The following is a 16,167-nucleotide window of genomic DNA, read 5'->3' on the forward strand; positions in this document are numbered from 1 at the left end:
GCTTCGCCGAGCGCGTGATGCCTCGCGTTTCTTGAGCCGAGAGAGGCACGAGACTTCCTCCTGCTGTGCACCCGCGCGCGGGCGTTTTGACGCTGAAACTCTCTCCTCCCGCAGGTCTGCGTCTCTCGGCTGCTTTTCTCATCGAGCGTCGACGAACCGTGAGCTGCGTCTTCGCTCATTTCTCCCCCGTCCTCACTTTCCGCCGTTCCCTTCAGAGAAGATCCACCTCCGTGAGGTCGGGACTCTTCAATCGCTTTCTTACAGCTGGGCGCCCGCGAAACTCTGCCTCCTCCTCTCGACCGAGACCGCGCGACTTCACACTCGAGCAGCGCGCCTGCGTCGTTTTTGCCTCGTGGCTGTTTGGCTTGTGGGTGTCTTTCCAGTTCCCCTTTTTATATTTCTTCTTCCGTTGCACTTCCCCAGCGAAACAAAATGGCTGACGGATGGGATGCGGAGAAAATCTTCAACACCACGGTCTTCGGGTTCACGTACGATGACCTGATTCTCATGCCCGGTACGTAACGACATCTCCACGCGGCGCGCGTCTGCTCGCCCTCAAGAGTGGACTTTCTCTGCCTCGCAAAAATCCTTGCTTCCTGGCTTGCCCGTCCGCGACTTTTCGTTGCCGCTCTCACCACAACCAAGACGCCTCAGCACCGACAGACGCCGCTCGGAGACGGCGCCCGTAGTAGACGCGCCGCAGTCTGCCAACAGAATCACGATGACGAGCGGAACGTCGAGACGGTGATCCGTTTTCCTACCGCCGTCGCTTCACCCCAGATCTCGCAGAGTTGCCCGTGTGCCATATAAACGCATTTAGAGAGAGTCCTATTCTCACATACATACACACATATATAGATAGATAGATATAGATATAGATATAGATATATGTGTATATATGTATATATGTAGATATATGCATATAGATGGAGACGGTGGTCTGGAGAGAGAGAGATGCACATTTTGTGTGTATTGGACAGTGTCGATTGTCTTTGTTTTTAGGTCACATTGATTTTGGAGTCAACGATGTGGACCTGTCGACGCGCATCACACGGAACTTGCATGTCCGAACGCCCATTGTTTCTTCTCCGATGGACACAGTCACCGAGCACCGCATGGCTATCGGCTGCGCCTTAATGGGGTGAGGAGCATAAAGTCGATTCGCCTCTCAAACAGAAACTCAGAAGCTCTGTCCAGGCGGACAACTCACACCTTCCTCCTGCTCGCTTCTCACCCTCCTCTCGTCGCATACGTACATCCGTACATATACTTCTATGCACCTTTGTATATATATATATATATATAGATATATATGTGTATATGTTGTCTGTTTATTCGGCATTTCGTTGATGGTGGGTGGGTGTCTTCATCTCGCCTCAAAGTGCAGAAAGCGAGGAGCGCATCTCCACCGCGTAGACACAGGTGCCTCTGCCTGTGTTGAGTGTGAGAGGCTGCGCTCCGAGAGCTCGCGGTGTCTGGACAGCAGCTTCGCAAAGAGCAGCTCGGCTCTCTCCGTTTCCTCGGCGTTCCCTCGCCGTGTGACGGCGCGTTGTCTCACGGTTTCAGAGGTTTACGCGGCTGTGCGACTTTGTGTCATTCGCGCGCTGACTCAACAGAGGCATGGGCGTCATTCACAACAACATGGAGACTGCGCGACAAGTCGCCGAAGTGCAGAAAGTAAAGCGATACGAAAACGGCTTCATCCTCGATCCCTTTGTTCTCCGTCCGTCCGACAGCGTCGCCGACGTCTACCGCATTAAAGAGGTACTGGACGCAGTCTGCCTGCTCCACAGAACGGCTGCAGAAGTCGCGGACCGTTTCGTATCGGTCCACGCGAGACCCGGTCATGCTCAGACGCTCAACTTTGCATTCTCCCGGCCACAACGAGTGATTTCGACAGATGGGGGAATCGTTCGTTTGTCATCTCTCGCAGGACGCATGAGCGCGGACTCTCCTTTCGTTCTCCCCGACCGTTCCGCGCGTCTTCGACTCTTCTCTTCTCGACTCGTCTGTGTTGCTTTCAACTGAGGCGGAATATCCACTCCAGCATACCCCCATCGACGTCCATATATACATATACGTATACATATACGTATACATACACGTATACATATACATATACGTAGACATACACGTATCCATATACGTATATGCATACATATATAAATACACATATAAATACATATATAAATACACATATAAATACATATATAAATACATATATAAACATATATAAATATATATATATATATATATGTATGTATTTCTGTCGATGTTGGAGTTTTGGTTCGTGGAAATGGTGTGTGTTCTTCAGAAGTACGGATACAGTTCAGTGCCGATCACAGATACGGGCATGCTGGGGGGGAAGCTGCTGGGGATCGTGACAAGCAGAGACATCGACTTCTTGACGGATGTCCACACACCGCTGTCGGAGGTGATGACCTCCGATTTGGTGGTGGGTCACGAGCCGGTGCAGCTGGCCGAGGCAAACGAACTGCTGCGGGAGTCAAAGAAAGGGAAGCTCCCGATTGTGAACGACAACTTCGAGCTGGTCGCACTCATCTCCCGCAACGACTTGAAGAAAAATCGAGAGTTTCCACTCGCCTCGAAGGACTCCAACAAGCAGCTTCTTGTCGGCGCAGCCGTCTCCACCAAGTAAACGCCGTTTCAGCAGAGTCGAAACGGACCTCCAGCCGACGGCGAGAAAAAAACACAGAGAAACAGAGGGCGGTAGACATACGAAACAAGACGCTTCTGCAGGGATACGTACATATATATATATATATATTTATTTATTTATTCGAGAGGGCGAGACGTCCACCCGAGATGGAGAGATGCAAGCGTTGAAAGGCCTCTGTGTGTTACGAGACACGGAGCGATGCTTCTCGGAGATAGAAACGAAGCCAATGAGATGTATCCGTTGACAAGTCCCGATATCCGTATTCACATGTAGAAAGAGATGTATGGAGAGGGATCCGTCTGTGTTTCACGGTGGACAAACGCGCGGGGGGTTCGTGCTTGACCGCTGGGGTCTCTCTGTTGTCTTCCTTTTCGGTGCCTGTGGTATTTTTAGTCTGTCTTCCGTTCGTCTCCCACTTCTTCTTTCGAGTTTGTTATGCCTGTTTTTCTCCGGCACTGTTTTCTTTTAGGCCTCACGACATTGAGCGAGCGAAGGCCCTCCAGGAGGCGGGCGCGGACGTCCTCGTCGTGGACAGCAGCCAGGGAGACTCGATCTACCAAGTTGATCTCGTCAAGCGTCTCAAGGCAGCCTTCCCTGAACTGCAGGCAAGTCGCACGAAAGCTCCGATCCGCTGACGCGGTGCAGCAGCATCGCTTTCTCGAGCTCGAGCGCGTCGCGTTCTCGAGATGATAAGGCAACAATGCCCGTGGTGGCGGGACTCACCGAGCGTCGCTTGGATTGCCAGCAAGGCCTGGGCGGCAAAAATGGACTTTTCGTTGGCTCCAGAGAGGCTGCGTCGTGGAAGGAAGTCGCGCGTTGGCGCTGCGAACGATCCGCTTGACGGCAACGAGACGGAAGCTCTCACGGTTTCGTTTCGTCTTCTCACGAACTCCCTCGGTGGCACCTAGACGATGTGCCGAGGCATCCAGAGGGTGCGAGAGAGAACGCATGAACATGCGACACTGTGAAACGGAGAGAGACACAGCGACAGAGAGGAGAGAGGGAGACACAGCGACAGAGAGGAGAGAGGGAGACACAGCGACAGAGAGGAGAGAGGGAGACACAGGGAGACCGCTTCTCTCGTCTGTGGGGTTTCTGGTTCGCCTTCCCCACTGAGATCTGAGCGCGACGAAACGCCGCTCGCGCCGGTGTGCGGTTTTGGATGGTCTCTGTGTCTCCAGAGACGCACGACGGTGTAGGCGAGTTCACGCGCTGGGCGGACGCATCTACCGCCGGCTTTGCAGGCGCACGTGTTTAGAGAGAGTTTCGTATATATATATATATATATATGTATATATATGTATATATGTATAAATATATATATAGGTGTATAGATATGCAGAGGTGTGTTTTTATATTTGGATGCATGCAGATGAATCGGCTTGCGGGAGGTACGGGGGTTGTCTTTTTTTTGCAGATCATTGGAGGCAACGTGGTGACAGCGCGCCAGGCGAAGAGCCTCATCGACGCGGGAGTTGACGGACTCCGCATTGGAATGGGCAGCGGGTCCATCTGCACCACCCAGGTTCGCCGCTTTGCAAAACTCGGGCAAAACGAAATTCACTTTGGTCGGCATTTTGCTGCACCTCTGCCGCAACCTTCGCCTCGTTCCGCCTCGTTTCGACCTCCAGCTCGTTCCTCCGTGTCGCCTTCTCTCTTCTTCTTTTCCTCTCTTCTTCTGCGTCTTTGTTCTTCTCTCCTTCCGCCTGCGGTTTTCCTTCCCCTTCCTGCCTGTCGGTTGTCTGTGTTCCCCCTCTGCTGTCTGCCTCTCGGCCTCTCGGTTTCGGCCAGCTTCCGCCGTCTGCGTTGCGCGTCGCGTTCTCCAGGTGGTGTGTGCGGTGGGTCGCGCCCAGGCGACGGCGGTCTACCATGTCTGCAAATACGCGCGCGAGCACGGGGACTTGCCATGCATCGCCGACGGAGGCATCCAAAACTCAGGCCATGTCATGAAGGTGAGGTTTTCTCCAGAAGAGATCTCTGCCACCCTGTCGTCCTTCCCCGGTCCTCGAGCTCTGGGCTCCCCCCCTGTGTTCGCTCTCACGCTCTCACTCGTCGTCGTTCTTTCTGGGTTTCACCGTGCGGCTGTTTCGTTTGTCATTTCGCTCTTTCGCCTTCCCCTCTCGCGCCTCGTTCGCTGGAAGTATCCTTTCTGCGAGTCCCTCCGCGCTGTCTCCGCGACCGGCCTCTTGCTGCGTCTAGGCTCTCGCGCTCGGTGCGAACGCCGTGATGATGGGATCGATGCTCGCGGGCACTGAGGAGGCTCCCGGGGAGTACTACTTCCACAACGGCGTCCGCGTCAAGACCTACCGCGGCATGGGGAGCTTGGACGCGATGCGCGCGGGTACTTGGCGGAACGCGTCGCCTCCCGCGCGCGGCCTGCGCTCGCCAGAAGCCTCCCCGTCAACGGCGGCGAGTAGCGGCGGCGCGAGTCGAGCCTCGGCTCTCAGCGAGGCCTCGCCGTCGGCCAAGTCGGAGGCGTCGCGAACTTCGACGTCCACCGGCTCGGCCGCGAGGTACTTTGCGGAGAACCAGACGATTCGCGTCGCGCAGGGTGTGAGCGGCTGCGTCGTCGACAAGGGAACAGTCATGCAGCTCATCCCCTACGTGATTCAGGGTGTCAAGCATGGCATGCAAGACATCGGCGCGCGAACGCTCCGCGACTTGCATGCGCAGCTTGTCGGCGGAGAACTCCGATTCGACGTCCGGTAAGGAACGCGAATGTTGTCGCAGAAGATCGGTGAGAGGCGGCAACGGTTCCTTCGTCGGACGGGCGCGGTCTTCCCGCGGCTCGGCGCTTCCACTCTCTTTGGTGTTTCCTTGTTTCCACTGGCTTCCCTCAGGTCTGGCGCTGCGCAGAGGGAAGGCGATGTTCATGACTTGCACAGCTTCGAGAGAAAGCTCTACGCCTGAGCGTCGCTCGCGTTCGCTTGCCACTGCCTTCTCGCTTCGATTTCCAGCTCTCTGCAAGCGCGCGCAAAAGAGAGAGAGACACAGAGAAAGAGACAGAGAGACAGAGAGAGAGAGACAGAGAGACGAACGCCGTGGCTGCGGCAGGAGACAGCGGCGCAGTGTGGCCGATGTCGGGGAATCACAAGCGAGAACAAAACGAACAGGAGACAGGAAGCTTCGAGAACAGGGAGTGGGTTTGGAGTCCACTCTGCACGGAGGGGGTGGCGACTGTCGGCTTCTTCGTCCACATTTTTTTCTGTCTGCATGCGTTTGAGTTTTTCCACGTTCCTTGCCGATGTCCGCACCAACCTGGTGTCGTAGGGCGCTGAACGTCGGCAGGTCGTCGAGTGTGCATTTTTCAGGAGCACAGCGAGGCTGTGGCCTCGTGCCTCTTTCTCGAAGGAAGGCGACGACGCCTTCAACAACGCGTCCACTTGAATCTTAGAAAGCGTGAAGCAAGTTGAAGGCAATCCAAAGCCAGTACATGGCCGTACGCGTAGTCTTCGTTTGAAGTCGGGAACGGTTGGTTGGACTGAAAGATTTATTCAGCCATTCGATCACCAGCGACTACCTTGTTTTGACGGCGTACCGAGTCTGGTTGCTGGCACCACTCACGCATTCGTAGAAGACATGTCAAACGAGTGTAATGCAACTTCTGCTAGGATGTCTCTGTTCCTGCACGTTTTTGGGGAATACAGGTCTGACTCTCGCGGACCATTGTCACATCAGAATATCTGCCGATACGGTGACCATTACAGCACAGCGTCTCGCTGTCGCATGTGACGCACAAACCACGAAGAAACGCGAGTCTCTGTCTTCGTCTCGGTCAAAAACCAGAGACGTCCGGAGACGATGACTCTCGCTAAACCTACCACTCAACCACTGGCTTCTTCCCTTCGTACTGATCTACCTGCATACATGAATACTCACGCATACATATATATATATATATATACATATTTATATATTTATATATTTAGATAAATATTGGAGTGAGTCTTTTACAAGAGATGTAGGGAAATTGCAACACCTACAGAGCGAGCCACACACCTGTACGTTTCCTCATCCACTGACGCAACTGAATATATATATATATATATATATATGTGTGTGTACGTTAGCAGGAACTGTATTTTTAAGGCGATCGGTCGTTGCCATTCTTGTTTCTGTTTGGAAGTGATGTGTGGAGGAAGTTCGACACCGCGCGCACCGAAACGCGATGTCTCGAGGCAGACATCTACCGAAAGAGAAAGACAGAGAGAGGCGCCTGGACACCGCGTGTCTCCTGAGGAAGTAAATCTGCGCATGAGGCGCTTGTGAAGGAGAGAGCTGGGAGGATGGCAGGGAGGCGCTTGTGAAGGAGAGAGCTGGGAGGATGGCAGGGAGGCGTTTGTGGCGTGGAGTGTTTGCGAAGCTCAGATGGTTAGGTCACAAAGGTCTAATCTCCATCACTGAAGAAAAGAGGAAGAAGAGCGACAAGGCGAAGCACGGAGTGAAAGCAAAACAGGAGAATGGAGAGAGCGACGGCAGGGATGCGACGACGAGCGGTCGAGGATAACGTCAAAGCAGACGGAGGGGCGGCAACAGGAGACAGGCGTCCAAGAAACAAGAGAAAGCGAGGGAGAACAAGCAAAGAGAAACACAGGGTGTTTTCCTTGCGTGCATTGAGTCCAGTGGGTCGCGTTGTCGTTGTGGCAGTCGCGGTTGTGAGGTTTTCTTTTCCAGGAGAAAAACTTCTATTCCTTCAATCTGTCTACACGCCGTCTCGAGAGAGAAGGCTCCTCTAACGGACTGTGCGTGGCTGCGCGGGTGCAAAGAGGCGGCCAGAAGGCAGGCGGCAGTCGAGAGATGCAACCAAAAAAAATTGACCGAGTTCTCTCTCCACAAGAGAACACAGTTCCTTTCAACGACTGAGGCAAAAGCTGCAGTGAACTGTGGCGAGACACCTGCGTACGGCGCACACACAATCCTGTGAGACGGCGGAGATGAGTCTCCACGCAAGTCTGAGTGGGTGGCCTCTCGGATCGGCGGCATCTCATCGCGAAAAAGAAACAGAAATCTTCCCCGAAGATGTCCTTTCCGGGAGACACGGGCCGCGGCCAAGGCAGCGCATGCAGAATCGTCTCGACGCAACGCGAAGCTCGAAACCACACAAACGGCACAAAGAGAGGTCACTCCACACGGAAGAAAAAGACAAAGACACACGGTGCGCGGGCCTGAAGCGAACAGAGGACCTCCTCGGGGTCCTTCATCTCTGCTCACGCAAATTCTTCTCTAAAGCTGCTTCCTCCACTCTCCCCGACTCCTCCCCTCTCTGCAACTTCTCTCTCCTCTGCCTACGCCTCTTCCCTCTTCCGGCAATCCCCTTCCCTCCCGCCTGCAGCCTCCAGCTCGGGCGTTCACTCCTAGTAAAGCGCCTCGAGCCCTCCTTCGCATCGTCCTCTCTTTTTCTTGTCTCTTTTCCTTGTCTCTTTCCCCGCCCTATGCTCAGAGACCGTCAGGCGTCGAATCGCATGTCCGACCGGTCCAGCTCTCGTACTACCTCCCCCCTCCCCCCGGCGAGGCGTCTCGTCTGTTTCTCCTCTCCTTCATCGCCTTCGCAGGCCGGCAAGTGCTCCTCTTCACTATCGCTCTTCACAAGTCTGTGTTTGCGATTCGGTTCTCCGGTTGCACATGCAAAAGACGCGACTCCAGAGAACGACTCAGGGCACTGTGAATCAGCTACTGTCCTTGGTGCTGCTGGAGCTTCTGCTGCTGTTGCTGGGCAGCTGCGACTTGCTGCTGAAAGCGGAGACTCTGAAGCTGCGCAGCGGCCTGGCCCGAAGGCCCTCCCGGGAGACAGTGTGGGGTGGGGTGCCCCGCGCCTGCGAAGAAGACCGAGCCGTCCGCCCCTCTGAGGGGCCCCGGGCCCGCGAGGCCCACGCCGCCTGCGTTCCGCGCCGCAGAGGAAGCGACTGCGGCGGCAGCGAGCAACTGCTCTTGCTGCAGTCTCTGTTGGAGGTGAGGTCTGTTGTCCAGGCTTCCAGGAAGAAGGAACGGAGCTCGCTCGCCGGCCTGTACATTCGGACTTGGGCTTCCACGTCCCCCTAGGGCGCCTCCCCCGGACAGACTTAGCGGCGGCAGCCGCGCGCGGGGACCTGCCGGGGGCGCGGCCTCGCCATCCGGTTCAGGACCGCCCCCGGCGCCGTCAGCTCCACCTGGCGGTCCCTGGGAGGCCCGGACGCCCTGGGCCTCGAGGCCCTGCTGAAGGTGAAGGCCCTGGCGAAGCTGCTGCTGGAAGTGGGCGAGCGCCTGCTTGGCTCTGAGGGCGGAAAGCGTTTCCGGAGATGCCGCCGACAAAGCGGGGGACAGCGAAGGCGACGACGTCGCGAGAAGACCCCGAGCCGGTGCCGGACCAGAGGCCGCAGCCTCGCCTTCGCCCTCTCTGCCGAGGCCTCCTCCGGCAGGTGTCGGCAGCCGCGACGCCGAGGCCAGCAAGGCCCGCTGCTGCATTTGTCTCTGCAGCTCTTGCTGTCTCTGAAAGGCCGCCGCCGCAGCCGCGAGGCACACCTGCTGTTGCGGATTTTGTGCAAGTCGCGCCAGGAGAGGACTGGACGAGAGACCCACGGAGCTCGAGGCCCCAGACAAGCCGGCAGGCGGACCCTGGGCCGCGGGGCCCCCCGCCGGCGCGCCGCCGCGACTGGCTGCCGCGGCCAACGCACTCGCGACCAGAGCCGTCATGGCCTGTTGAGAAGAAGGAGACAGCGGCGTGCCTTGCGCTCGTCGCTGGAGCACGAGGTTCAAAGCGGAGGCCGCCGCTGGGTTCAGCAGCGGGGCATGGGCCCCCGGCGGGAGGCCCACCACACCGCCCTGGAGAAGTCCCTGCGCCGGCGGCGCCCCCGGCTCGGGCGCCTGAGGCTGTCCCGCCGGAGACAGCGCGCGAGGCACCGGGGTCGCCCCGCTGTCCTTTCGTGGGGACATCAGCAACTCCGCGGAAGCCGCCTGGCCTCGCTCGGCAGGCGGTCGAAACGCCAGCGAGGCCCCAGACCCGCCTGGAGGTGCACCTTCAGATCCCCCGCGGGGCCCGAGCCGACCCCCCCGCGCAGGCCCCATTTCCGGCGCCGGCTTGGGCTCCCCCCGGCCAGCGCCCGCGCGGCCGCCGCGGCCGCCGTCGCCTGGGCCCTGGCGTGGGCGCCGCCGCGAGCCGCCGCGACGGCCCTTCGCCAGGCCCTCGCGAGGCGAGGCAGACGTCGGCGACGAAGCTGCGACAGACGGAGACGCAGCGAGAGCGGGAAGCTGCGGCTTTTCTTCCTGCTGCTGGCCTCCCCCCCCGCGGTCATCGGTTGCAGGCCCACTTGCGTTGTCCTCGCTACTCAAGGAGTCGCTTGAGCTGCTCGACTCGGAGCTCGAGTCCGAGTCGCTGCTGTCGCTGCTGCTGTCGGAGCTGCTCTCATCTCGGTCTGCGCTCTCCTCGCGATCGCGTTGGACTCCAGATGCGCCCCGGCCGGGCCCGCGGGCCCCGTGCGGGGGCCCATCGCGCTGTCCCTGGAGTTTGTCTGCAGCCAGAGAAGCTTGAGCGGCGGCCGTGGTCGAGATGAGGTCCGCAGCGACGGCGGCAAGGCGCGCCGCCGCGCTCTCTCTACCGCCGCGTCGGCCGGTCGCGAGGCGTCTCTTTCTCTTCGCAGTCTCTTCGTCGGACTCGTGCTTCATGCCCTCGGATGCGCCCGCCTCTGTGTTTGGATCGCGCTTTCGCCTTCGCCGGCCGTCCTCCGCGCCCACACTCCCAGCGCTCCCCGTCGACAGGCGACCGCCACGCGAGCCGCGACCCCCGCGCCCAGAAGCCGCAGCGAGCGCGAGGACTTCCAGAGACACCAGCGGCGCATCTCCGTCACGGGCGCCTAAGGCGCCCGCGAGGAGCCCCGACTCGGAGGTGAAGATCGACGGTGGCGATGGCGGTGGCTCAATGATGAAGGGCAGAGGCGCGTTCGTGAGCAGGGCGTGGTGGACGCGGGCCTCCAGCTCTGCAGTCTCGTGCAGAAGCTTCTGTACCTCTTGAAACTGAAAGCAAATGTCGTCAAAATCCAGCTCGGAGGGGTCAAAGAAAGACCCCGGCGCCGGCGGCTTCGCCTGGCTTGCCTCACCCGAAGACAGCCCAGAAGACGTCCCCTCACCCTCCGCAGGTCCGCCTTCGTGTATCTTCGTGTCTCCCTCTCTCTCGCTCGCACCTTCCGCATTCTCCGCCCCCGCGCCGGGCTTGCTCACGGCGCGTCTGCGTCGAAGTTTCTCGGCGAGCGGTCCGTAGACGTCGTCCAGTTTCTTCTTCAGATGCAGGGCGAGGAGGCGGCCTGTTTCGATGCCGAACTGGTGACACAGAAATGGCTTCACAACTTGCAGAGTCACTCCGCGAGGCCTCCGACCGGGCTCCGGCACACTGTTGCCGCTGTCTCCGGCCTCCGGCTCGCTCAAGAGCCACTCGACGCGCCAGACGCCGCCGCGGGTTTTGTCCGCCCCGCGGGTCTGCACGAAGCGCACTAGAGGCAGGCCCGCGAGAGTGGCGGGCCCCTCGCGGGTCTTCACGCGTCCTGTGGCCTCGGCGGCGCGCCGGTAGATCTCGGCGAGGCGTCGGGCCTCCTCGAAGCCGAACTTCTTCTCCTGGAAGGCCTTCACGGCTACCTTCCCCGTCACTGCGTCCGTCCACCGACACACCCACGCCCGCTCGCGCTTGCTGTAGTGAATGCCCTTGGCGGTCGTCAAGCCGACCGCGGCAAGGTCCCCAAGTCGCCTCGCCTCCTCCTTCCGCTCGGGGCCTTCGTCGTCGGCCCCCTGGGCTGCAGCGACCTCTGCAGCGACCGCCTCGGCCGCGGCCGCCGCGTTGGCCGCGAGGGCCGCGCGGCGCTGCGCCGCCGCCTGAACGTCCATCGGGGAGATTTCGACGTCTGCGAGAAAGTCGGAAACCTGGAGGCAGCGGACCCCCGCTGCCGCCGCCGCTTGCATCGCAGCCACAGCGGCTTGTTCGGCTTCCCGAGACCCCTCAGAGGCGTCCTGAGGCGAGGCCTCCTTCCTGCGGGTCCCAGGACCCGCCGGCGGCCAGCCGCGGCGCGAGCGCGCCCCGAGCGTGGGCGCGGCGTCGACGAGGCCCATCGGCTGGGAGGACGCGGAGTTACGGAGGGACTCTCCGAGGTCGAGGGAGCCAGGGACGGCCGCGAGGCGACCACGCGTGGACTTCCGCAGGTACGCACCAAGGAGGCGCGAGAGATCTGGGTGAAGGACAACGTCCTCCACAGGAGGCAGCGACGCCTCCGAAACCCCCAACTCGAGCTGGAGGTCGCGCGACGCCTTCAGAGCCGCGCCGCGCGCCCCCTCCCACCCGAGCGCGCTAACGGCGAAAATTTCAACGGGCCTCGCGGCGACCGTCGCGATCTTCTCAGGGGCCGCCAGCTGCCCCGTGAGGCGCGGCTTCTTCTCGCCCGTGGAGGATGTGCTCTGGGGGTCCGCGTCCTCTTTGGCTTCTGGCTGTCCAGCGTCGGCTGCCGGGTCGGCGGAGGGTCCCTTCTCCCACTGCGACTCCTCGGGCTCCGCCCTCAACTTCTTCAGCACCGCCTCCACGACGACCGCAGGCTGGAGGCGCCAGGCGGCATGTTTCCGGTCGAAGGAGACACCGAGATGGACCGTGTCTTTGTCAGGTTCGAGGTATTCGCGAACGAGGTCGGCCTCCATGTCTCTTTGGGCGGCGATGGCGCTACGTCTCGCCGCCTCGACCCCCCCCAAAGCCACCGCTGAAAAGCTCTTCACCACCTTCTCTCCGCGAAGGTTTAGCATTTCCACGTTCCACCTTTGCGTCTGCGAGTCGTAGGACAGGTCAATCGAGGAAGCGCCAGAGACCCCAGGCTCGAGTTCCTCTTCGTCCAACGCATACAGACGGTCTTCGTTTTTCTCTCGCTTCGCGTGAAGCCCAGCGGCCAAGCGAGAGTGCGGTAGGCGCCAGAGAGTCTCTCCCTCCAAGGCCCCCAGGCCCTCCTCGGCGCCCTCTTCGCCCTCATCTGGGAACCCCGAGAGGCCCGATGCGTACGGCGACAGGCCCGAGGCCCCACTGCCCTCGGGTCCGCTACCCTCGAGCTCGCCCCCCTCAGGCCCGGCGGCGTCGCCCTCGAGCGACGCGAGGGCGCGACGCCCGGGCGAGAGGTCCAGGGCCTTGACGCAGTGGCCCGCGCCCTTGGCTGGACCCCAGGTGTCGGGGCTTCCTCCGGCGAGACGATTTTGCGAAAGCTTCAAGAAGTGATGGAGGGCAGAGGACGTAGTCCCCACAGCACCGCCGGCGCCTGCGTTGCCTGCGCCGCTGCGCTTCCCCACCGACAGCGAGTGTGAGTACGGTGTGTGGCGATGGGAGGGAAGCGCCCCCAGGTGAAGCCCTGCCTCACCCTTCTTCGCGGGCCCCGCGCCGGTCCGCCCGGCCGCGAGACTCGCCGCGCCCCTGTCTTTCCCGAGGCGCGAGCCCCCCGCAGCGACCATCATCAGAGCCTCGCGACTCGCTGTCTCCTTCCGCTCCTGCTCCGTGCGCCAGAGCTTGAGGAGCTTCGTCCGGCGCCAGTGCTCGGCCATCGCCCTAGCCTGCGCGAAGCCGAAGCGCGAGACCGAGAAGCTTCGTGAGAGGAGTCGGTCGGAGCCGCCCACGCCCCAGGACGCGACCCATTTTCCGCCGCCGAACGAGAGACAGTAGGCGGACTGCTGCAGGAAGACACTCCCCGGTACGCGTTTGTCCAACTCGAGAATGCCCTGAAGTTCATGTTCCTCCAGGTCTGCCTCGCCAGGCAACACGATTCCGCCTGCACCGCGTGCGAAAAACGACGCGAGCGAGGCCCCACTCGACGGCGCCGTCGCCCGTCGGCTCGGAGACACTGAGACCCCGCCATCCTCGGGCCGCCGCGCCTGGTAGAGAGGCGCGGGGCCGCGCCCCTCGGGGGTCGTCGGCGCGAGGCCCCCAGGCGCGCCCTGAGAGCCCGCGAAGCCCTGGGCGAAAGGCGAGCCCCGGCCCCGACCGCGCCCGGAAGCGAACGCGCGTGTCGAGTCGCGGGCCTCAACCGCGACCGCCCGCGGGACGTCGCCGCCCATCACCTGGAGCTCCAGAGCCTTGGCGCGCATCGCCGTTTCCGCTTTCTCGCGGGCCACGGCTTCGCCGTAGCGCGCAATCGGATACGCCTTGAAGACGGCGCGGCCGCCGCTCTGTCGCCACCAGGCTTTCCAGGAATTCGTCGCCTCGTCGAACTTCACGCCCGCCTGCCAGGCACCGGCCCGGTCGCCCGCCCCCGGCTGAGGCTCCTCGGCCGCGCAGCCCCCGCCCTGTGAAGCAGGGCGCGTCCCCAGGCCGCGTCGGCCGCAGAGGTTCCCGTCCGACAGCGTCCCCTCCCCGCCCTCGTCAGGTCCGCCGCTGTCGGACCAGGAGAGGGCGACTGGCGTGGCGCGCGCGGGGCCGGCGGCGCGGGTCCCGGCTTGGTCCGCGGCCCCCGAGTCCCGCTCGAAGACCACCGGATTTTGGTCGCCCTCGGAAATGACCATCTCCAGGCTGCGGTTGTAAGTCTCGTGACCCTGCGCGAGCAGCGCCTCGGCCTGCTGAAGGCGGAAGCGAATGGCGAGCTCCCGCGCCTTCTCGGGGCCGTACTTGCTCACGGCGAAGGTCTTGCTGTACTTCTTCCCGCCGACGGACCAGCGGCACTGCCAAGACGCGGAGCTCGACCCCCCACTCCCGCCTTCGCGGTAGTACACACCCTCCATCGGCGACGGCTCAGTGGCCCGGAAGTTCGCGCCGCCTCTCGGGCGCGAGGCTTCCAGGCCCCGGCTCTCGAGCCCCAGACTCCCCAGCCCCGACGAAGCACGCAAGCCCCCGGCCGCGCTGCCCTCGACGCCGTCCTCGCCGCGCTCACCGCCATCCTCCCCACGCTCGCTCTCGACCGCTTCCGATGCCTCAGGGTTCTCCGCCTCCGCGGCGACTGCCGGAGACCCGTAGGGCGCAAACGCGCCCGTGTGGAGCCCGTGCGGCAGGCGCTGCTGAAGCTCGGAGGCCTCGACGACAGCGTCGCCAGAGAGGAGCTTGTGTTGACGGAAGCGAATCGCGAGGAGGCGCGCCTGCTCGTATCCGAAGTCTGCAGTTTTGAAGTATTTGTAGCGATGCTTGAAATCTGCGCGAGTCACCCAACTCGCCACCCACGCGTTTCCGCTGCGGTTGAAGGAGATCCCGCCCACGAGGCGCCGGAGCGCCTGAGGCGTCGCGCCGCCAGACCCCGCCGGCCCGTTCGCGGATGCGGCGCCCTCGGGGGGATCGTCCAACTCGAGGCCGGAGACTGTCTCATCCGCCGCGCCGGCGTGCGACGCGCCTCGCTGGCTCCGGCCGCCCGAGCCTCCGCGGCCGAGGCCTCCGCGAGACCCGCCGCGACCGCGTGGGGTCGACAGCGTGGCCTGGGAGTCTCCCGGCGCCGCAGCTCTTCGCGGCGAGGCGAGGCGGCCCGCCTCCTCCTTTTGCTTGGGCGAGAAGGCGGTGGGGGCCTGGGAGGGCCTTTCCTCGGCGAGGGTCGTCAGCGACAGCGACGAGGCCTCGAAGCCAAGCCCCGCGCCCGAGGTGGCTGCAGCCTGGGCAGCCGCAGCCGCGGAGGAGAGCCGCAGGGCGTCGAGCTCTGCCGTGATCTCGTCGACGTCGCTCTGGGGGAGTTCCCGAAGGGCCTTGACGACGAGAGGCATCGGCGGGGGACAGGGCTGCGGCGGGAGACTGCGAATGACTTTGTCGAACACGATGGTCAAGTACACGTCGAGGAACGCGCGGTCTGCGGCCTGCGAGATCTGCGCAAAGTGGAAGTAGAAGGAACGGAAGTTGTCCTTCTTCTTCCACTCTGGACAGCAGAGCGAGAGCGCATTCAAAATCGACAGGCAAGTCGACCGGGCCACAAGCAGCGTGCTTCCCTCCCCCGCCTGCGCGTGACCCGCGCCCGCAGTCTCTGGTGCCCCACACGGCCCTGCGCCCTCCGCCGCTGGCCCTGCTGGTGTCGCGACCGTCTCCGAGCTCTCAGGCGTCGAGGAGGCCGCCGGCGCAGCGGGTTCTGTGGGGAGAGGCGCGCGACGCGGCGAGGCAGCGCCGAACGTTGCTGGTGAGCTCCCTGCCGGCACAGAGCAGTCCGGGTCCGCCTTGACGACTGCTCGAGGAGGAGAACTGTCCCTCTCAGGCTTCATCGAGGCGCACGGGGCGGCAGCCGGAGATGAAGGCTCCATCGCCTCGAGAGAGCGGAGGAAAACGCGAGCGTCACGCAGGGCGAGAGGTCGCAAAACGGTGAACCGCTGAACACGGTGGCCACACGAGAAGAGACGCAGACACTGTGAACGCGGCGCGAGGAGCTGAAGGCAAACAGCGTGACGAAGGTATCTTGTTCGCTTCCCTCTGAACGTGTGAGAGAAAAGAAGCGATCACATATACGCATACAATGGAGACGCACAGATTCGATTCGAGGCGCGGGCATCTGCGCGGCGAACGACGGCCGGGCGACGCAGCGCCGCGCTGACCTCCTTTGTCTCTTTAG

General features: G+C 61.9%; 2 protein-coding genes across 2 annotated transcripts; one reads left to right on the forward strand and one right to left on the reverse strand.

The window, feature by feature from the left end:
- Positions 1-196: 196 nt before the first annotated feature.
- Positions 197-5,956, forward strand: IMPDH (IMP dehydrogenas). Its single transcript, XM_002368129.1, has 9 exons — positions 197-514; positions 1,003-1,141; positions 1,617-1,764; positions 2,315-2,655; positions 3,150-3,285; positions 4,098-4,205; positions 4,507-4,632; positions 4,880-5,385; positions 5,521-5,956. The coding sequence occupies exons 1-9, from the start codon at positions 433-435 to the stop codon at positions 5,588-5,590; spliced, it is 1,656 nt and encodes a 551-aa protein (XP_002368170.1). The 5' UTR covers positions 197-432; the 3' UTR covers positions 5,591-5,956.
- Positions 5,957-8,350: 2,394 nt separating this feature from the next.
- AP2VIII2 (AP2 domain transcription factor AP2VIII-2) lies at positions 8,351-15,862 on the reverse strand (the record flags this gene model as incomplete). The annotated part of the gene is made up of 1 exon (XM_002368130.2): positions 8,351-15,862. One exon carries the CDS (start codon positions 15,860-15,862, stop codon positions 8,351-8,353), a length of 7,512 nt encoding a protein of 2,503 aa, XP_002368171.1.
- Positions 15,863-16,167: the final 305 nt, after the last annotated feature.

This window comes from Toxoplasma gondii, chromosome VIII (genome assembly GCF_000006565.2).
Source record: "Toxoplasma gondii ME49 chromosome VIII, whole genome shotgun sequence".
Classification (NCBI taxonomy): domain Eukaryota; phylum Apicomplexa; class Conoidasida; order Eucoccidiorida; family Sarcocystidae; genus Toxoplasma; species Toxoplasma gondii.

Coding starts and splice junctions, on each gene's coding strand:
- IMPDH (XM_002368129.1), top strand. CDS start 433: ATGGCTGACGGATGGGATGCGGAGAAAATCTTCAACACCACGGTCTTC. Junction 1,765..2,314: donor ACGTCTACCGCATTAAAGAG/GTACTGGACGCA, acceptor TGTGTTCTTCAG/AAGTACGGATACAGTTCAGT. Junction 2,656..3,149: donor GGCGCAGCCGTCTCCACCAA/GTAAACGCCGTT, acceptor GTTTTCTTTTAG/GCCTCACGACATTGAGCGAG.